The 17,197-nt window shown below is 46.0% G+C and overlaps 1 protein-coding gene across 1 annotated transcript; it reads right to left on the bottom strand.

Annotated features, from left to right (window-relative positions):
- Positions 1 to 59: 59 nt before the first annotated feature.
- On the bottom strand, positions 60 to 15,858 carry C1RL (complement C1r subcomponent like). Its single transcript, XM_054590840.1, has 7 exons — positions 15,813 to 15,858; positions 10,876 to 11,020; positions 10,043 to 10,271; positions 4,774 to 4,963; positions 3,604 to 3,729; positions 3,399 to 3,473; positions 60 to 1,967 (listed from the first exon to the last, which is right to left on the bottom strand). The coding sequence occupies exons 1-7, from the start codon at positions 15,856 to 15,858 to the stop codon at positions 1,195 to 1,197; spliced, it is 1,584 nt and encodes a 527-aa protein (XP_054446815.1). The 3' UTR covers positions 60 to 1,194.
- Positions 15,859 to 17,197: the final 1,339 nt, after the last annotated feature.

Below are 17,197 nucleotides of genomic sequence, written 5' to 3'. Positions count from 1 at the left end.
CCAGAGTTATATCACTTAAAACAACCTCTGATGAATATTTTAAAGTATTTTTAATGGCCTTTTATACTATGTACAGTTTTATAAAATAGAAGTAACCACATATATGTACACCTTTGAATCCTATTTTTCAAAGATAAATTTATCCTTTAACCTTGATTTTCAGCACTAGCAAATTCATTCTCTTCTGTTTCATTCATTTTCTTGTCCTATTTGAACAAGTGTATTTTATTTGCACTTTTTACTCTAAATCACCTCATGTCCTCGTTAAAAATTAAAGAGCTGGTGTCTCAGGTGGAGCATGGCCTGGGGTGTCCCGTGGCACTGGGGGCGCCTGCAGGGACATCCAGCCCAGGACTGGGCTCAGGATGTGGTGCCTGCAGGTCATGGGGCCCCAGGAAAGTGTGAGCTAGGTGTCATCATCCTGACTACAGCTGGAACTCCCAGGGAGTGAGAGTCTGTAGGGATGTGGGGATTGGGAAGTGGACGTGGGCGATACAGCACGTCCAGAGGACCCCGAGAGGCGTCGAGGCGCACTGGAAAGCAAATGGCCTTTGCAGTCCTGGATCAGCTGTGGCGTCTGGGCAAGTCACTTTCTCTCTCTGAACTTCAGTTTCCTCATTTAAAATATGGGTTATAACACTTCCTTTGCAAACTTTGTGTGAGGAGTCAATGAAATAACATGTGTGGATTGCTCAGTATGTGGAAGATGTAACAAAAACCCAGTTATCACTGTAATTGCAGCTAGGAGTTGTGGTAGGTGGTGCAGCTGATAGTTTGAATCTTTGGAGGTCAACTATAGGGGCTTTAGAATGTTTCAGAGATGAAATGCAATTAAGACCACTTCTCCCATACGCCACTTGAACAGGGGGATGAGACGTTGGCTGTCTCTCAGGAGAGACAGATGAAGCTGTGTCAGCAGGTGATAAAGTTCAAAGTGAAGCTCAGCGAGATATACAGGGCTTTCCTGGGCATAGTGCACACTCACCGGAAGGTGGAGGGTGAGGAGGGGCTGGAGGAATGCCCTTCTTATCTAGGGTGGGGTCAGCCTCGAGCAGAGGAGTTCTCTCTCACACAGTGGTTCAAATACGGATTCCCTGGCTCCCTCCCTCCCCACCCGCAGGGCTCAGTCTTCACTTTCAACCCTCCTCTGCCTGGGTCTGGCAGTACTGGCGCCATTGCTCAGTGTGTGCAGGGTCAGCCCTCCCCACCCATCACTCCCTTGATCCAGCCCACATAGTTGAGCACTTTGGTATAGAAGCCATACCCTTTGCCACATCCAACGCCCCAGGATACAATGCCCGTGGCCACCCAGTGATGGGCACGATCATCCCATACTACATAGGCACCACCACTGTCCCCCTGGCAGACACTCTGCTGCCGTGTCTTATCCCCGGCACAGAACATGTTGTCAGAAAATACATCAGTCCTCTGTTTCTCTTGGAGCCAGGCCTCGCAGGCCTCCCTTGGGGCGACCAGCAGTCTTGAGTATTTCAACTCAGTAGTTAACCAGCCCTTCTCCACGCCAAACCCACTGACATAGCCCATCAGGCCATTGCGGTAGAGGGTCTCGCTCTCGGGCAGACAGACCGGGAGGAGGTGGGGGCCGAGGGGCACACTGTGCTGGAGTTCCAGGAGGGCAATGTCCCCGTTGAAGTTGTAGGACTCGTTCTGTCGGTAGTCCGGGTGCACAACCACGCGGCGCACAGGATGGTTTCCCAGTTTTATCATCTCATCTATGTTTGTGTGGCCCAGGAACACATCCACATGCCTCTTCTTCCCAAGAAAGACGCTGTCCTTGGGATAGATGGTGTGGGCGGCAGTGAGGATCCATCTGTCGCCTAGCAGAGCCCCACCTCCACGGCCATAGATACTGGTGAAGGCTTGCCATGGGAAGTTACCCAACTTAGCTTTGGAAGAACCTTGGGCCTCCTGGTTCTGGGTGATGGGAGTGATTGGCCTTCCACAGACTGAAAGAGAGGAGAGGTAAGAGTGCGAAATCAGCATGCATCAAGCCACATTTATTAGAGGTCTTCTCCTGTGAAATGTTCTTCCTCCTGCCCCCTTAGCCATTTTAAGCCACTTTTTTAGACTCTGGGTGGGACCACTGTGAGCAAACTCATGCAGCAAACAGAATTGGCCTTCAGTGTCTCTTGATTCTCCTTTCTGCCATTTCTTCATTTTTAACATCTCCCAATACTACTTGTCCTCCAACCCCCCACAAAGCACTACTTCAGGCTTCTCCTAGAGCTTTCTGTGGATCAGGAGTAAAATTTGAGAAATTTATTCAGATTGGGTTAGAAAGGCAATGCTTTGACTCAAAAAATGGGTTTCAAAAAATGGGACTTGAATCTTCACATACTGCTGATGGGAATTTAAAACGGTGCAACCATTATGGAAAACAGTTTGGCGACCCCTTAAAAAGTCACACATACTCGTAGAGTTACGATGGAACCCAACACTGGCAATTCCCTTCCTAGGTACCTACCCAAGGGAGCTGAAAACATGTTCAAATAAAAACTTGTATCTGAATGCTCATGGCAGCATTGTCCATAAAAGGCAAAAAGTGGAAACAACCCAAATGTCCATCGACTAATGAATGGATAAACAAAATGTGGTGTATCCACACAGTGGAATTTGCTTTGGTCATGAAAAGAATGAAGTACTGACACAGGGTAAAATGTGGATGAACCTTGAAGGCATTATGCTAAATGAAAGCAGTCAGACACAAAAGGCCACATATTGAATGATTCCATTGATATGAAATGTTCAGAATAGGGAAATCCATAGAGACAGAAAGCAGATTAGTGGTTGCTGGAGGATGAAGGAGGGGAGAGTTGGAGGTACTGGGTTTATTTTGGGGATGATGGGAATGTTTTAGAATTAGTGGTAATGGTTGCACAACATTGTAAATACCCTAAAAACTACTAAATTGTACACTATAAAATGGTGATTTTGATCTCAGTAAAAAAACTAAAAAAAAACCCCACACCCCAAAACAAAAAAGGGAGGGACTTTCTGGCCCTGGAGCATCGAGGTAGGGAGATATTTGGAGGACCGAGTGCCTGCCTGTGTATCCTTAAAGCATACTGTACCAGGAAAGGCTTTTCTCTTATTTCTACTCTGCCCCTCTGTCTCCTTCCCCATCTGATTAACTTCCTTCATGCTTTTACTTTCTCAGTTATATCTTGATCTTTGAAGAATAAGGGGCAAGCTCTTTGCCTTTCTGTGTCTGGGCCTTCTTGGTTCCCCTATTCTTCCTCCCCTTCGGCCTCTATCTCCTCTTTCTGCTCTAAGGCTTTCCCTTAATCCCTGTATCCTCTGGTTCCACAGGCCCCACGTACAGCTGAGTCCTGTCTGGAAAGTGGCCACAGTTACAGCACTGGCAGGTCACTACTCACCGGGCACACAGTGAGGAACCTCCTCCCTGTCCTGTGTCTCTTTCCTAGGGCCTTGGGCTGTGCAGGTGAGTGTCCCTGTGTGAAATGAGGTGAGGCAAAGAAACAGGCTCAGAATTGGGACGTGGGGCTAAAAAAGTAGGTGCCACAGTCCTCTTGGTGGGAGTAAGGCAGGTAGAAGCTGGCTCCCCAGCAAGTGGGGACTCACCTGCTGGCACCGCCTGATAATAGGGCTCCTGGCAGTGGTTCTGGGTCTTGGAGGAGTTGCCTCCAGGTGTGTGTGTGGCCTCGGAGTCCCCGCTAACCTGGCTGATGGGCTGACTGTAGTTCATACCTATAGGAAAAAAAGTGGTCATTAGCACCTAGAACAGAATTGCGAATGGGCAACCCAGGGACTGATTCTGGCCCATGGGCATATTTAGTTTGAACTGCAGTCTTTTTTTTTTTTTTTTTAACATTTGAACTATTTTTCACTGATCAGATTGTCAATGCTAAGTGTTTGAAAATAACTGTGATAAGTAGGATATGGGGAAACAGGCATTTTCAGACATGATGAGTGGGAGTGTAAATTAGCAAAGCCTCTCTGGAGGGAAATTTAGCAACATCAAAATTAAAATTGTAATTATTTTCACCCAGCATTTTCATTTCTAAGGATTCACCCTCATATACGTGCTCTAAGATGTATATGCAAGCTATCCATAGCAGTACTGTTTGTGGCAGCGAAGTATCTATCAGCGGAGGACTAATTAAATATATTATGACATCAGTCAAAGAAATACTATATAGTCACTAAAAAGAACTAGGATATGCTAGCCACATGTATATGGAATGATCGTTAAGATATATTGTTGAGTGAAAAATGTGAAATTTAAAACATTGTGAATATTATGCAAACTGTTTGAATGGCATAGACTGTCTTTGGAAGAAAACCTAGAAAATGGAGGACAGAGCTGTTTCTGGACAAGGTGGTCACGGACTAAGAGCCAGAGGCAAGAGGAAGACTTACTTTTTACCATATTTTTTTTTGAAATTTTTATCATGTGCATATATTATCTTTCAAAAGAAAAATTCTGGGTTACCATTTGAAAATCTGAAATTTCACTTAAAATCTGTATTTTTGGCTTCTCATGAAAAATGAAGTGATCTGCAAACCCTGGGCCAGTAACTCAGCATGGCAACAATCGCTGGAGCTGAGCATTGGCTGCTCCTTAACTGGGCAGCTCACCAGCAGGGGCCCGGAGGGGGCGGGGAAGGGCTGGGCCCTGGCGTCGTCCCTGAGCCCCCAGCCTCAACAATCACGCAAGCTTCCGCTTGTTGCTTCAAGATACCAGGGGCCATGGCTATGGGCAGAGAGTTCACCCCCAGGATGGACACTCACTCACGGCTTGGTAGAGGATCAGGAATCCCTTGTGGAGGCCAGCTGCCCTGTCCTCAAAGGAGGCAGGTACACGGAAAGTCAGCTGCACATGGTTCCCTGAGGACACAAACTCCCTCTGACCTTGGGGGCTCCCCAGTGGAGGGCACTGCTGGTCACAGAATAGGCTTGGATCCATCCCACTGGCTGTGATCTGAAAGGGGAGGAAAGTAGGGCAGGCAGGTGTGGGGTGAATCTGCACCACAGGTGGTCCCAGCAGCACTCGTGGGCATGGACTCCACTCCCATCTGACAGGTCTGTACACCTCTGGGGCCAGGAAGCTGTACCCTGTGGAACCTTGCTCAAGTAGCTTCTTGTTCATTATTGACTCCCAAGTTTTTTCCAGATATGACCAGACACCTTGCATATTTCTTTAGCCTGTTATAATTACCTCATGAAGCCCACCATATCTTCTTTCAAGAGGCTCCTTGGGAATAGAGTCAATAACCTCATAATAACTCTGTTTAGTGACAGGTGGCTGCTAGACTTATTGTGGTGATCACCTCGTAAGCTATATAAATATTGACTCAGTATGTTGTATACCTGAAACCAATATAAATACCAATTATAATTAAAAGTAAGTCAATAAAAAGAACTTCCTTGGGAACCCCAGGGCTCCCTGAATAGTCCACTGGATTGTAAGTTCTAAGGAAGCAGGAAATATATTTATTTTGCTGACCACTGAATCCTAGATGCTCAACATGGTGCCTATAGCACCACAGCTTTGAGTGGATGAAAAAACAGACCTAAGTCCCTCCCTTCTGGCTTCCTCCAACCCCATCCCCTTCTACTTCTCTGAGTAACTTCCTGTGGGCCAACATCTGTGATGCAATAAGACCCTCTGCAAAGACTGACCTGGTATTTCTGGTCTTTCCTGTTCTCGTTTTTGGAGTGTCCCTCCTCCAACTGAACTGTAAATAAAACCTCACAAAGTGTGGGAATCTAAGGACACAAATGTACACAGTACCGATACACTGCCTATTGTTGCTTAACTTACATGTTCTTTAAGCAGGTTGTCTCTGTTTCAAACCCCTTTTGACTGCCTCGCCCCTGCTCAGATTCCTTGCTGTGGGTTCTCCAACCCAGGAATGACACCTCTCGGAAGCAGTTCCCCTGGCTTATGCTTCATGCTTAATCTCTATTTGGGACACCGGCTCCCTGCTCAGCTCATGTCGTTTATTTATTTATTTATTTATTTATTCCATTTAATTTCTGATTTTCATATTGACCCACCTCCTAGGTTCTTGCTAGTTCTTCATCCCCTCATTCTCCCATAGTCTCAAATTCCTTTAATCGGCTGTTCAGCCTTTCTCACTGTGATCACATTAACTGGGTCAAAGTTGACATGAAGAAAATTTCTCCATCACCCCACATGCCTTGCTTGGACATGTCCTACTACTGTTCTTTTCGTCAGAACATCAACTAATTTAAGCCCCATATTTAAGGGGCCTTCCTCTTGGGGAAGAAACCTCTTTGTTCTGTGAAGCTGTCCTTTATTGATCTACTTGGTTGTCCCAGCTTTTTCTTTTTTTACCTTCCTCATGAGTTGTTGGCTAAACAGAATCACTTAGGAGTCTAACTACCAAAGTAGAATGAACACATGACCATGAGTCTTAAGACCCATGTTAAATTCCAGACTTTGCTTTTAACTCCCTGTGTGACGTGGGCAGTTAATTAACCAGCCCAGATCTTAGTTTCCCCTCCTGTAAAATGGCCTGTGATGCCTCGTGCAGTCAGGACAGCACATCCTAAGTCTAGTATGCGCATGAAGAGCAGTGGTAAAGATGACACTAAGCACCTGCTCACTCAAAGTTCATTCTGTTGTGTGTCCCACACATATGGCAAGCTTGGGTTTTGTTCATTCTTTCATTTATTTCTTCCACAAACAGTTATTATGTTCTATGTGTAAGACACTATGCGAGGTGCTGGGGATGCAGCCATGAATGACAGGGTTCTGCTCCTGAACACATAGTCAGTTGAGGTTACTGACAAGTAAACCATGAACTAGACTACAGTGTGTTGAATTCTGCATTTCAGGTGTGCGTGTGTAACTTGCTCTGGCAGCAGAGAGGAGGAAAGAATGCTATTCCTGAGCTTGAACTTCCTCAATGACAAGGGAAGAGTCAGGCTGGGCTTAAAACTTTCCATGACTAAGAAGAACAGGGCTCATGGTAGGTGCTCAACCAATACAGGCTGAATTGAATAAAGTATGGTGTTGGCTTCTGTTTAAATCTGCAGCAATAAACACATGCATTTATCTCCTCTCCCACCTCAAATCCCACTACTATGACAGCAAAGGGATAAAATGATATACACGATCAAGGACGAAACAGTGAGAGGAGATGACAGCAGTTGAGAGATGTCAATAACATCTTGGAATGTGGAATGGAGATGGAAAAGGGGCAACTAAGGATCTGACTCTGCAGAGGTGGAAGCCAACATAAAGCAAGCAGATTCTTATCACGGAAATCAGGATAACCAGGAACCCCTGAGGATGCGGATGAGTGGGGCCGGGGGTAGGGGCTAATAGAAGGCTATGTAGGGAGACCTCAGAATTCTAGACCCTTTTGCCCACCCTGTGCATCCAGGCAACTCCCTCTGGCAGGAGACCTGAGTGTGAGCCAGAGACCCTGGACTTGGGATTCCCTGGGACACTTGACAAGAGGGAGTGAGACCAGTACTGAAAACAGGGGGATTAGGTAAAAGTCTACATGTCAGACAGTGAGATGCCTCTGCTCGTTTACCAGAAAGCAGGCAACTCATTCTGGAGACCAGAGGATTCCCTTCTGAAGTGGCTGTCGCCCAAGAACACACTTCTGAGGACTGGCATTTGGGCAGGCCCCACAGCACATCTAATTCACCTTGCTGATAGCCCTATTTTCAAACTTGTCATTTCACAAATTTTAGCTGTCTTCACAGAGCATCCGATATCATTCTAGTACTTCCTTTTTAAATATAAAGGAAGGGCCAAGGATTATCAGACATTGTAGGAGAGTCTCTGACAGGAAAAGCAGGGACAAAACAAATGAAGAGTAAAAAAAGAACTCACCAAAGTAGAGATAATACGGGGAACAGAAACAACATTTAAAAATAATCCCATTACAGTGAAAAGAGTACAGTCTATGAAATAAGAACAATATTCTGTGAAAGGGCACATTTAGAAAATGAGTCTTTAGTCATAAAAAAAATGTCAACAGAAAAAAACCATTAAAGTGAGTATTTAAAATGAGGAAATCTGGCTGGTGTGGCTCAGTGGATTGAGCACCGTCTGTGAACTGAAGGATTGCTGGTTCAATTCCCAGACAGGGCACATACCTAGATTGCCAGCCAGGTCCTCAGCAGAGGGTGCGTGAGAGGCAACCGCACATTGATGTTTCTCTCCCTTTCTTTCTCCCTCCTTTCCCCTCTGTCTAAAAATAAATAAATAAAATCTTATAAAATAAAATGAGGAAATCTCTCAGAAAGTGGAACAAAAAGACAACAGAATGAATAATAAAACTAGAGAATCGGTCCAGAACATACAACAGCTAAATTATAGGAGTTCCATAAAGAAAAAATAAACAGAGTAGGTGCCTGGAAATAATTTTAAAAATAATATAAGAACATTTTTAGAATTGAAGGACTAGATTAAAAGAGTCTCTAGATTAAAAGAATGCTGTACAATGAGTAAAAAGCAAACCACATCAAGGCACATCATAATGAAAGTTCAGAATACTGGTAATAAAAAAAATATTCCAAGAACTCTAGAGAGAAAAAACTAAGGACTAGAAATCATACTGCTATCAGACTTAACAACATCAGAGCAAGAAGATAATGTCATCAAAATTCTGAGAGAAAATGACTTCCAACCTAGAACGCAAGCTGGATAAACAATCCTTCAGCTGTGAGGGTAGAATGAAGGCATTTAGGGTTATGTAAAATCCTCTAAAACTGACTCCCACATACCTTCCCTGGAGGAGAAAGTGCTCCTCTAACAGTGAGGGAGTAAACCAAGAAAGAGAATGACGTTGGGGTTCAGTTTTAACACAGGACAGGTAAAGGGAATCCCCAGCACGATGGAGAAGGGAACTCCCAGAGAGTGTGAAGGCTCAGACAGCAAAGAGTTCAGACTGAAGAATAAATCATCAAGGCATCTTTAGGTGAAATGCCACCCGTGAAAAGGAGGACTCAGATTGAGATTTGTCCTTGAATGTGTTGAGAGATTTACTCTGTTGGCTAAGAGTCTGAGGACATTAATTACACAGAACTAAGCAAACCAAAGAGTTGAACAAAACAAACAAAAAAACTCCAAAGAACTTCATGTAATTATTGACTCCTGGGAAACAAAAGGTTGGAGGAAAAAAAGAAACTATAATTACTGTCTATCACGTGCTCAGATGTGAATATTTTAAAGTCATAGTACTGTAAATAGTGACTACAAATTTAATTAAGAATGATAGTATAGGTAACCTGGGAGGCTGGGTGAGGGGAAGTGTAAGCAAGATGGTCTGAGATAAAGCTAGTCCTATCTTCTATAGTTGAAAGTTAAAGGATAATATGTAAAACAAAACAACAACAATAAAAACCAAACACATACACACACAAACAAAACCAGAACAAGCATGTCATTGGTACATATGAAACTAAATGCCAGATGAAACAGCTACATGAACTGTGACTAACTGCCCCAGAGAGTAGAATGGGGTGAGGAGTAAAGCTGGAGACAGCTGTTTTTCATCATAAGCCTTATAGTCCTCTGATTTGAAAACAAGCAAACAGTGCATCTATTATTTTGATATAAATAAGATTTAAACCAAATAATAACATCGAGTACTGTTTTTAAAGTGTCCTTATTCTGAATAATGCCCTTATAAGAACTTTAAGGTAAACGTAGTCACCAAATCTTTTGTTATTGTTCATGCCCAGTTTCCTGCCTTGACAGAGCAGGCACCCGGCAAATGCTTGATGATATGTTTTTAATAACTGATATGTGAGTCCTTGCTCTTTATTCCAGGGATTGGCAGCATTTGTGTGTCCTTTTGGGACCAAGATGGTGGCATGGCCAGGGACAGGGCTGCTGGTGGAGGCTGTGCACTTGGGCAGACCCTCGCCTCTCTGGGAGCCAGCCTGTGCCCCTGACCTGGCTGGGCTCTTCATCCACCCTCCGAGATTCAGGGCCCTGCCACCTCCCACTGCCCCTGGGCTCCAGGCCAGGAGGCTCCCTCCCCAGAGTCCCTCCAGGACCCCAGCTCACTGTGACAGAATCCTGCTCACAGTCTGGGGACAGCTCCAGGTCGAAGTCCTGGAGCACGAGCTTCACAGCAAAGCCCTCCGGAGCCTCGATGACAGTGGTCCTCTCTTGGCCTTTGAGGTATGGCTCTGGGAACCCAGGGAACCTCAGCTGCTGGGGTAGATGCTGGGCCAAGAGCACGGCGCCGTGTGTGGGGCAAGCCTGGAGGACTCCCCAGAGGAGCAGCCACCACCTGTGTGTGGGTGAGGGCAAGATGAGTCCACACAGCCATGGCCTGAGGCCTGTGGAGTCCTGAGGAGTCAGGGCAGGCAATGCTAAGGGACTGAGAGACCTGGCAAAGGTGTTAGCAGCTGTGGCCTCAGCCCTGGAGGCCGGATACCTCTGCCAGCTCCCTCGTTGTCCCTCCCTGGCCCAATTCCTTCAGCCTCCTAGTCAGCCTGAGCACCACGGTGAGTTTTCCACCATTGCTTATCTTCCTGGACAGTCTCATACAAAGTGGGGTCTACTTTCTGCTTCCGACCCCACCCTGGGATCTGAGGGAGACATGGCAGTGCAAGGGAGGGACAGCTAAGTATGTTAGTTTCCTGGTTCAGAGCATTGTGCCTGACCACCGCCCAGGAAGGCTGCTGGGAGCTAAGGGCAACTTCTAATTCCCCTCTGCTTTAAGTGGCTCTGAGTGTGTGTGTGTGTGTGTGTGTGTGTGTGTGTGTGTGAGAGAGAGAGAGAGAGAGAGAGAGAGAGAGAGAGAGAATGGGGTATACATGCTCCCCTGGGTCCCACCTTTCCCTCTCCCCACCCTTTTCCTCTCCTCCAGACCTCTCTAAGGGCACACTCACATCTTGCCTGGGCAGCTTGTGGAGTGGGGGCTTCCCCAGAAATAATTCTCTGGCTCTGAGGCCAGGCATCTGGAATGGGACGTCTGGGATCTCGCAGAGGACTTGGCCCAGGCCAGGGGAACAGGAGGTGGGGCTGGAGAGGGCCCTGAGGGGAAGGTGGAGCATTACTGGAAATGAGTTGAGTAATTCTCCCGTTCCTTTTTTCTAATTCTCTGGGTTGAGCGCCACCTACTGTCTGACTTGAGAAAAGCTCAGATACCACAAAGTAAGGAAAAACTCCAAAACCAGCTGGCCCTCAAGACCAGGGGTTGGGAGGGCATTGACTTTTGACATTTTTTTGTACTGTTTACAAAATAGTAAATAGTAGGGGTGGCTCCTCGTGAGTTATGGCTGTTGACTTTAATTGACTATACCTCTCCCTTTCTGACCTTTCCACTCATTTATGTTACCTGCCTGCCTCTTGTTGAAATAGAAGTCTGTGACCACTGAACTTGAGTTCTCCCCCCACGCTCCCTCCTGACCAAGCATGGCTGGGGCCCTCACTTGGGTAGTCTTCTGCATCCTGCTCACAACCCCTAGCATGTGCTTGTCCAGTAGGGTCAGGTTGGCACAGGGCTTGGGTCAGGCCCAGACTCCTGCATCTTCAGGCAGATACCAGGGCCATGGCTGGGCACAGAGGCCGCTCTTCCCAGGAGATACATTCACCCTGGCCTGTTCGGGGGCTAGGAAGTTCTTGTGGAGGCTGGTGGTTCTGACCTCAAAGGAGGCAGGCATGTGGAAGGTCAGCAGCAGCCTGTTCCCCAAGAACACAAACTCCCTCTGATCAGGAGGTGCCCACTGGGGAGCCCTGTTGCTTACAGAATCAGCTCAGAGCAGCGCCCTGCCCCTCCAAGGGCTGCGATCTGAAAGGGAGGGGAAGAGTGGGAAGGCAGGCAGGTAAGGAGTGACTGTGCACCACTGGTGGTCTGGGGGTCATGTCCTGGGAGTGGACTCTAGCCTCGTCTAGAAGTTTCACACACCTTCGCGGGTCAGAGCCGTAACTCAAGGTGGCTTTGCCAAATAGTTTTACTTACCCTTTCTCTCCCCATTCTTTTGGCTACAAAGGCTGCCACACGCTAAGAATGGCTCCTCACTCACTCTAGTGCTCTTGGTCCGCAATTCTTTCTGGAGGCTTCCTGGGAACCCTTAGCAGCACCTGCAAATGATCTTCTAGGCCCAGGCTCACTATCGCCGATGGTTAAGAAGGTGCCTAGCCCATGTACACAGTCATGAAATGTGTGTGGTGAGTCTTGAAAGTATGGGTCAAAAGTCTTTTAGCTGGCTTTTTCCCTTCTTCCCCCTAACGCTAACCCTCTAATCCTCCTTCATCCAGCTCCGCTGTCACTTTAAGTACTTTTCTGCTCCCACTCTTGGAACCTGACTTCTCCTTCTTCCCCCTTGTCTGCGGAATACGCCTCCTTGCCCCCAACAAACCCAGCAAAACATGTATGGTTGTAACACAACTCTCTAATAACAGAATGAGAAAAGTTTAAAGATATAAAATATACTAAAAAATGGTATACTTCTGTATATTTTGTGATCCTATAATAATAATCAGCAGCTCCTTTCCGGCTCTCTCTGGGTCATTCCCAATGACCAGGCTCCTTCCCAAATGCCATTGTTCTGGGGTCCTCTCTTTCCTAGAGCCTCGTTCTTCTGTCCTTAGTCCAAGGGACAGCTTGGGGGGCAAATCTCTGTCACCCCATCCCATGAAGTAATCTCTACTCAGGGTGTATGCATGCTGCTCAGGTCCCTGGTGGTATATATGTTCTCTTCCTTCTTGTTACTCTGCTTTTTAAAAAATCCTCATCCAAAGATATGTTTATTGTTTTTAGAGAGAGAAAAAGGGGTGAGAGGAGAGAGAGAGAGAGAGAGAGGGAGGAACATTGAGATAAGAGAGAAACATCAATTTGTTGTCTTCTGTATGCACCCTCACTGTGGATTGAACCCACAACCCAGGTATGTGCCCTGACTGGGAGTTAAACACACAACCCGCTGGCCCATGAGATGGTGTTCCAACCAACTGAACCACCTAGCCACGGCTTGTTACTCTGCTTTTATTTGTCCCTCAGTTGCTTTGCTTTCCTCCCTTTCTCTTTGCTTTTGTGCTCTCTTTTCATCCTCCTCCTAATCCAAATTTCAGCGCTGACAGCTTCCTCTCCTTTGAGCATTTTATTGCTCCATCTTCCTGGGGAGCCTCTGACTCAAGAAGGCAGTTTCCTATTGAGCTTAGGGGTTTTTATTGTCTTTCAAGTAACAGGGCCCAGTGGAGAGGAGGACCCCAAACATCATGAGCAGAGCCTATGCCTTCCTTATGATCACCCCAGGGAAGGGGTGCTACGAGCCATAGACAAATCCCAAATCCTGAATTACCCAAACTCAGGGTTTTACTGCTTCTATTTCCTTTCCTTTTTCTTTTTTTTTAAATTTATTTTTCAATTACAGTTGACCTACAACATTTTATTAGTTTCAGGTACACAACATAGTCATTAGATATTTATATATTTATATACCTTACAAAGTGATCTCCCCAATAAGTCTAGTATCCATTGGCACCATACACAGTGATTACAATATTGTTATAATCATTGTGATATACACTGTACATTCCCTATGCTATATTTTACACCCTCTTGACTGTTTTTGTAACTGGGAATTTGTACTTCTTAATCCCTCTTGCCTTTTTTGCCCGTTCCTTCACCCCCTGAACCCCCATCTGGCAATCATTAGGTTGTTCTGTTTCTCTCTTTTCTTTTCCAGCTCTTCCCGCAAGGCTGGTTCTTATCTTTCCTAGTAGATCACAGAGCAGGGATTCCTTCTGTTAGTTAAATAATTGCAGGCTTTTAAACTTTTTGAAAAAAAAAAATCAAACAGAATAATGGAATTTTATCTCGATGCTTGAAAGGGGAAAAAGAGAGCCCCCAAGGTATTCTTCTGGTCTAACAGACAGACAACAATCTCACAAGTGTTCATACTTTCTGGAAAGTAAACAGTTAATTAAAAAATTTTATGAGTAAAAAGTTATCAACGGCCAACCAGACTTGCAGACTTTTATGTTTTATAGACTACATTGCACTGGTCACACAGCAATTATCTCTGGAGTCTGAATGTCTTTAAAGATTCCTTTGTATAAATTACACTCCAAAGATGATAGAAATATAACATGGAACAGAATTATATATTTCCACACCAGTGAGATTGAATGTTTTTGATTCACCACTTTATTAGAATCAACTGTATGAGCAGAATCATGTCTGATTTTCTGCAATGCTAGGCTAGGCTAAGAGGGAGTGCATTCTGTTCTCATGTTGCTCAGATTTATTTTGCTAGCATTTGTGAGGCTTGCTTTTTAAAACCAAGTACCAGAATTTCATTATATGGGATTTAGCAGGCAGGTCTGAGATGCTTAAAGTGTACAAAAGAAAAGAGAAAGGTAACAAATGTAATATGGGACACATTCTGTGTTTCATATACAATTGGGAGTCAGGTCCCCTCACTCCAGGGCGAGCGAGAGGGCTTGGCCCAGGCAAAGCATCGGGGCTGTGGCTGGGGAAGTTTCCAGGAGCAGGAGGGGCTGAAAGTTACTGGAAATACAGTCATTATCAACATGACCTTAAAAAAGCCCCTCTAGAGTAGATACCACTTGTGGTCTGGCATAGAGATGACCAAAATGTTGTAGCTAGTTTTTACCCTAATTGAGGCTTGATATTTCTAAGACTGGGAAGACCTCTTGCCCACCACCAACCAGACTTGACTTGAAGGAGAAGCTGAAGAAAGTTCTCTGGGGACCATGCCAACTGCCTACTTAATGAAAAATTCTCTCTCTCAAAGCCTCCATTTCCATTTCATTTTGCTCCTGCTTCTCTCTATCTCTGCCCTTCCTTTCTAGGGTGGGTGCTCTGGGGAGAAGAGTGATGGCCATGTGGAGGCACAAGGATCCGAGGTGAGAGAAAGGAAGACTTTGGTGAAGGTAGTAGAATTCACCTCTGTGGACTCCTCCTCAGTTCCTGGTCTGCACTGTTCCACCTTGCCCTGAGTTGGAAACGTGGAGGTACAGCCAATGTCTGAGGTCTTGCCTTCTCATAGATGTCAGAGCATGTAAGGTGGCTGACTGTGGACTGCTTGGTCCATGGTCCTTAGAAGTCCAAGTTGGGCCACTTCTTGCCAATTGAGGGAGGAGGCAAATGAAACCCCAGGAAGGGAAGCCTTCTACTCATGCCTGCAAGTGAAAAGGCAGGACCTGCTGGAACAGCCCATGAACGAGAGGGCCTATAACATGAGCCACAGGGATCTGTCCTAGAAGGAAGGAAGCTGAAGCAGCCGCTAGATCATAAGGGTTTGGGTCCCCATGTTATATTCTTTATTTCTCTGATCATGTTTCACTATAGATACTCCTTCAACGTTCAGCCATCAAACCACCTAGCAGCCCTGGCAATACTGGTGACTTGCATTTATTGCCACCCACCCTGACTCACTTTATTTGAATCACTCATTACTGATTCACTTTATTGTTGTCATGTCCCTGAATGACTCCGATAGGTTTTATAAGATCATTAGTGCCTTACCCACTAGGGTAATACTGCTCCCTCTCTTTGCTGCTTTGGTGGACTAACTTTACCTAGTCTTCTAGAACACTCTTTAGAATCATCCATTGGGAGAGCATATATCTCAGTTTGGTTGAAATAGTCCCAGTCTACACTGGCTGTCCTAATTATTTATATGCCCCCTTTCCCTTTCAAAGGTATCCTGGTTTGGACAAGCTATACAGTCATCCTAGAGAATGGTGCTCTGCAGCCACTTCAGTAGGGTGACTGTGCTGTCAGAGACCTCCCGTGCCATTAGCTCCACTCACGATCACCAGCTGTTGTGACCACTACCCCAGCCTGAGCCCTGGTTACCTGGAACACTGTGCAGCAGCTCAGTGCCCAGTGCCTCGGCCGCCATGCTGCCACCAGCAATACAATGATACTCCCTGGGAATCACTTGTAGGAGATGCGCTTGCCACCATCTCTCTGTTTCTTCCCTCTCCACCCAACCCAGAGCCTCCTTCCTTCTTCATTACTTAAAAAAAGTCACCTCAATATATTTGAGTCTGAAAGGCAAGGGTGGGATAGGCTTGTCCCAAAGTTCTGAGGTCTGTCCTCCAGCCATAAGAACTCGGCAAGAGAAAGAGGCTGGGGGACATCCCCAAAGGAACTGTCTTAAGTCTCCCCACACTCCCATGCCCCAGCTTGGCTGGAAGAGGAGGCAGGGAACAGTCCTCAAAGTAGAAAACAAGAAGGCTTGTGGAGGAGATTTGCAGTGTGCTTGGAGTGGGGAAAACAGATGAAATGGAATGGTATTGTGCCTCATTCTGTCTGTTGGCGGCAGTATTGCTGGCTCCATTAAAAAATAAATCTGTCATCAGCATGAACTCCATTTCCCCCCTTTATTCTCCCAAGCCTAAGGAGCACTTACCATTCAGACCCTGAGACATGCACATGTATATATATATTCATTCAATTGACAAAAATTTCTTGAATGACTACTATGTGCCATGTGTTCTAGGTATAGAATGTATGGAAATCCTTACATTCCATTTGGGCTTATATTCTAGATATACACACACATGCACACACACACGCATGCATACACACACACAGACATACACTTCTCATAGAAGAATCTGTTGATTTCTCCATTTTGCATGTAGTAATATGGCTCCTCACAAATGCAGCAAGTTACAGACCCAAACAGGTTACCTTCTGGATCTCTGTTTTCTCCAGGCTAAGTTTCAGGAGAGCCACAGTCCCTGGCTGTGAGGGGATGACAAGAGAGTGACGGCCAGGAGAAACGCAGTTTCCTAGGTACGGTCTTGGGATGACATCTACCCTGTGTGCCCTACATCAACCCCAGCAGCGCCTGGGGAAAATCTTCCATATGCATCTTTCGAGCAGCAGGCCCATCTGGCTGGGCTTCTCCCCTCCTCTGAGAACATGGAAGCGTTCCCCCTCATCTAACTCTCAGGATCATCGGGAGCATCTGCAAAGGCAGAGACCCATGTGGAGACCAATGGTACCAATCCAAGACCCATGTGGTGGAAAGAAACCTGCTAAGACTCCCATCAGGGCTGGGGACCCATCCCTAGTCTCCCTTCAGAGCATCATTCCCTGTTCTCTGGCAGTCTGATGGGCAGGGTTGTGCTCTGCTCCTGAGCTTGTACTCCAGGACTCGTGGGGAGTACCTGGGCTAGCCCATCTTTCTTGGAAAAGAAAGCTCCTCTCTCTGGAGAAGAGGAAGAGAA

Source organism: Pteronotus mesoamericanus, unplaced genomic scaffold (assembly GCF_021234165.1).
Source record: "Pteronotus mesoamericanus isolate MK-2021 breed Mesoamerican mustached bat unplaced genomic scaffold, CSHL_Meso_final scaffold_21, whole genome shotgun sequence".
Taxonomy (NCBI): Eukaryota; Metazoa; Chordata; class Mammalia; order Chiroptera; family Mormoopidae; genus Pteronotus; species Pteronotus mesoamericanus.
This window is presented reverse-complemented; position numbering and strand designations above follow the sequence as displayed.

Coding starts and splice junctions, on each gene's coding strand:
- C1RL (XM_054590840.1), bottom strand. CDS start 15,858: ATGGCGGCCGAGGCACTGGGCACTGAGCTGCTGCACAGTGTTCCAG. Junction 11,021..15,812: donor GCTGCTGCACAGTGTTCCAG/GTAACCAGGGCT, acceptor CCTTCCCCTCAG/GGCCCTCTCCAGCCCCACCT. Junction 4,964..10,042: donor GTGAGCAGGATTCTGTCACA/GTGAGCTGGGGT, acceptor CTCCCCTTTCAG/ATCACAGCCAGTGGGATGGA.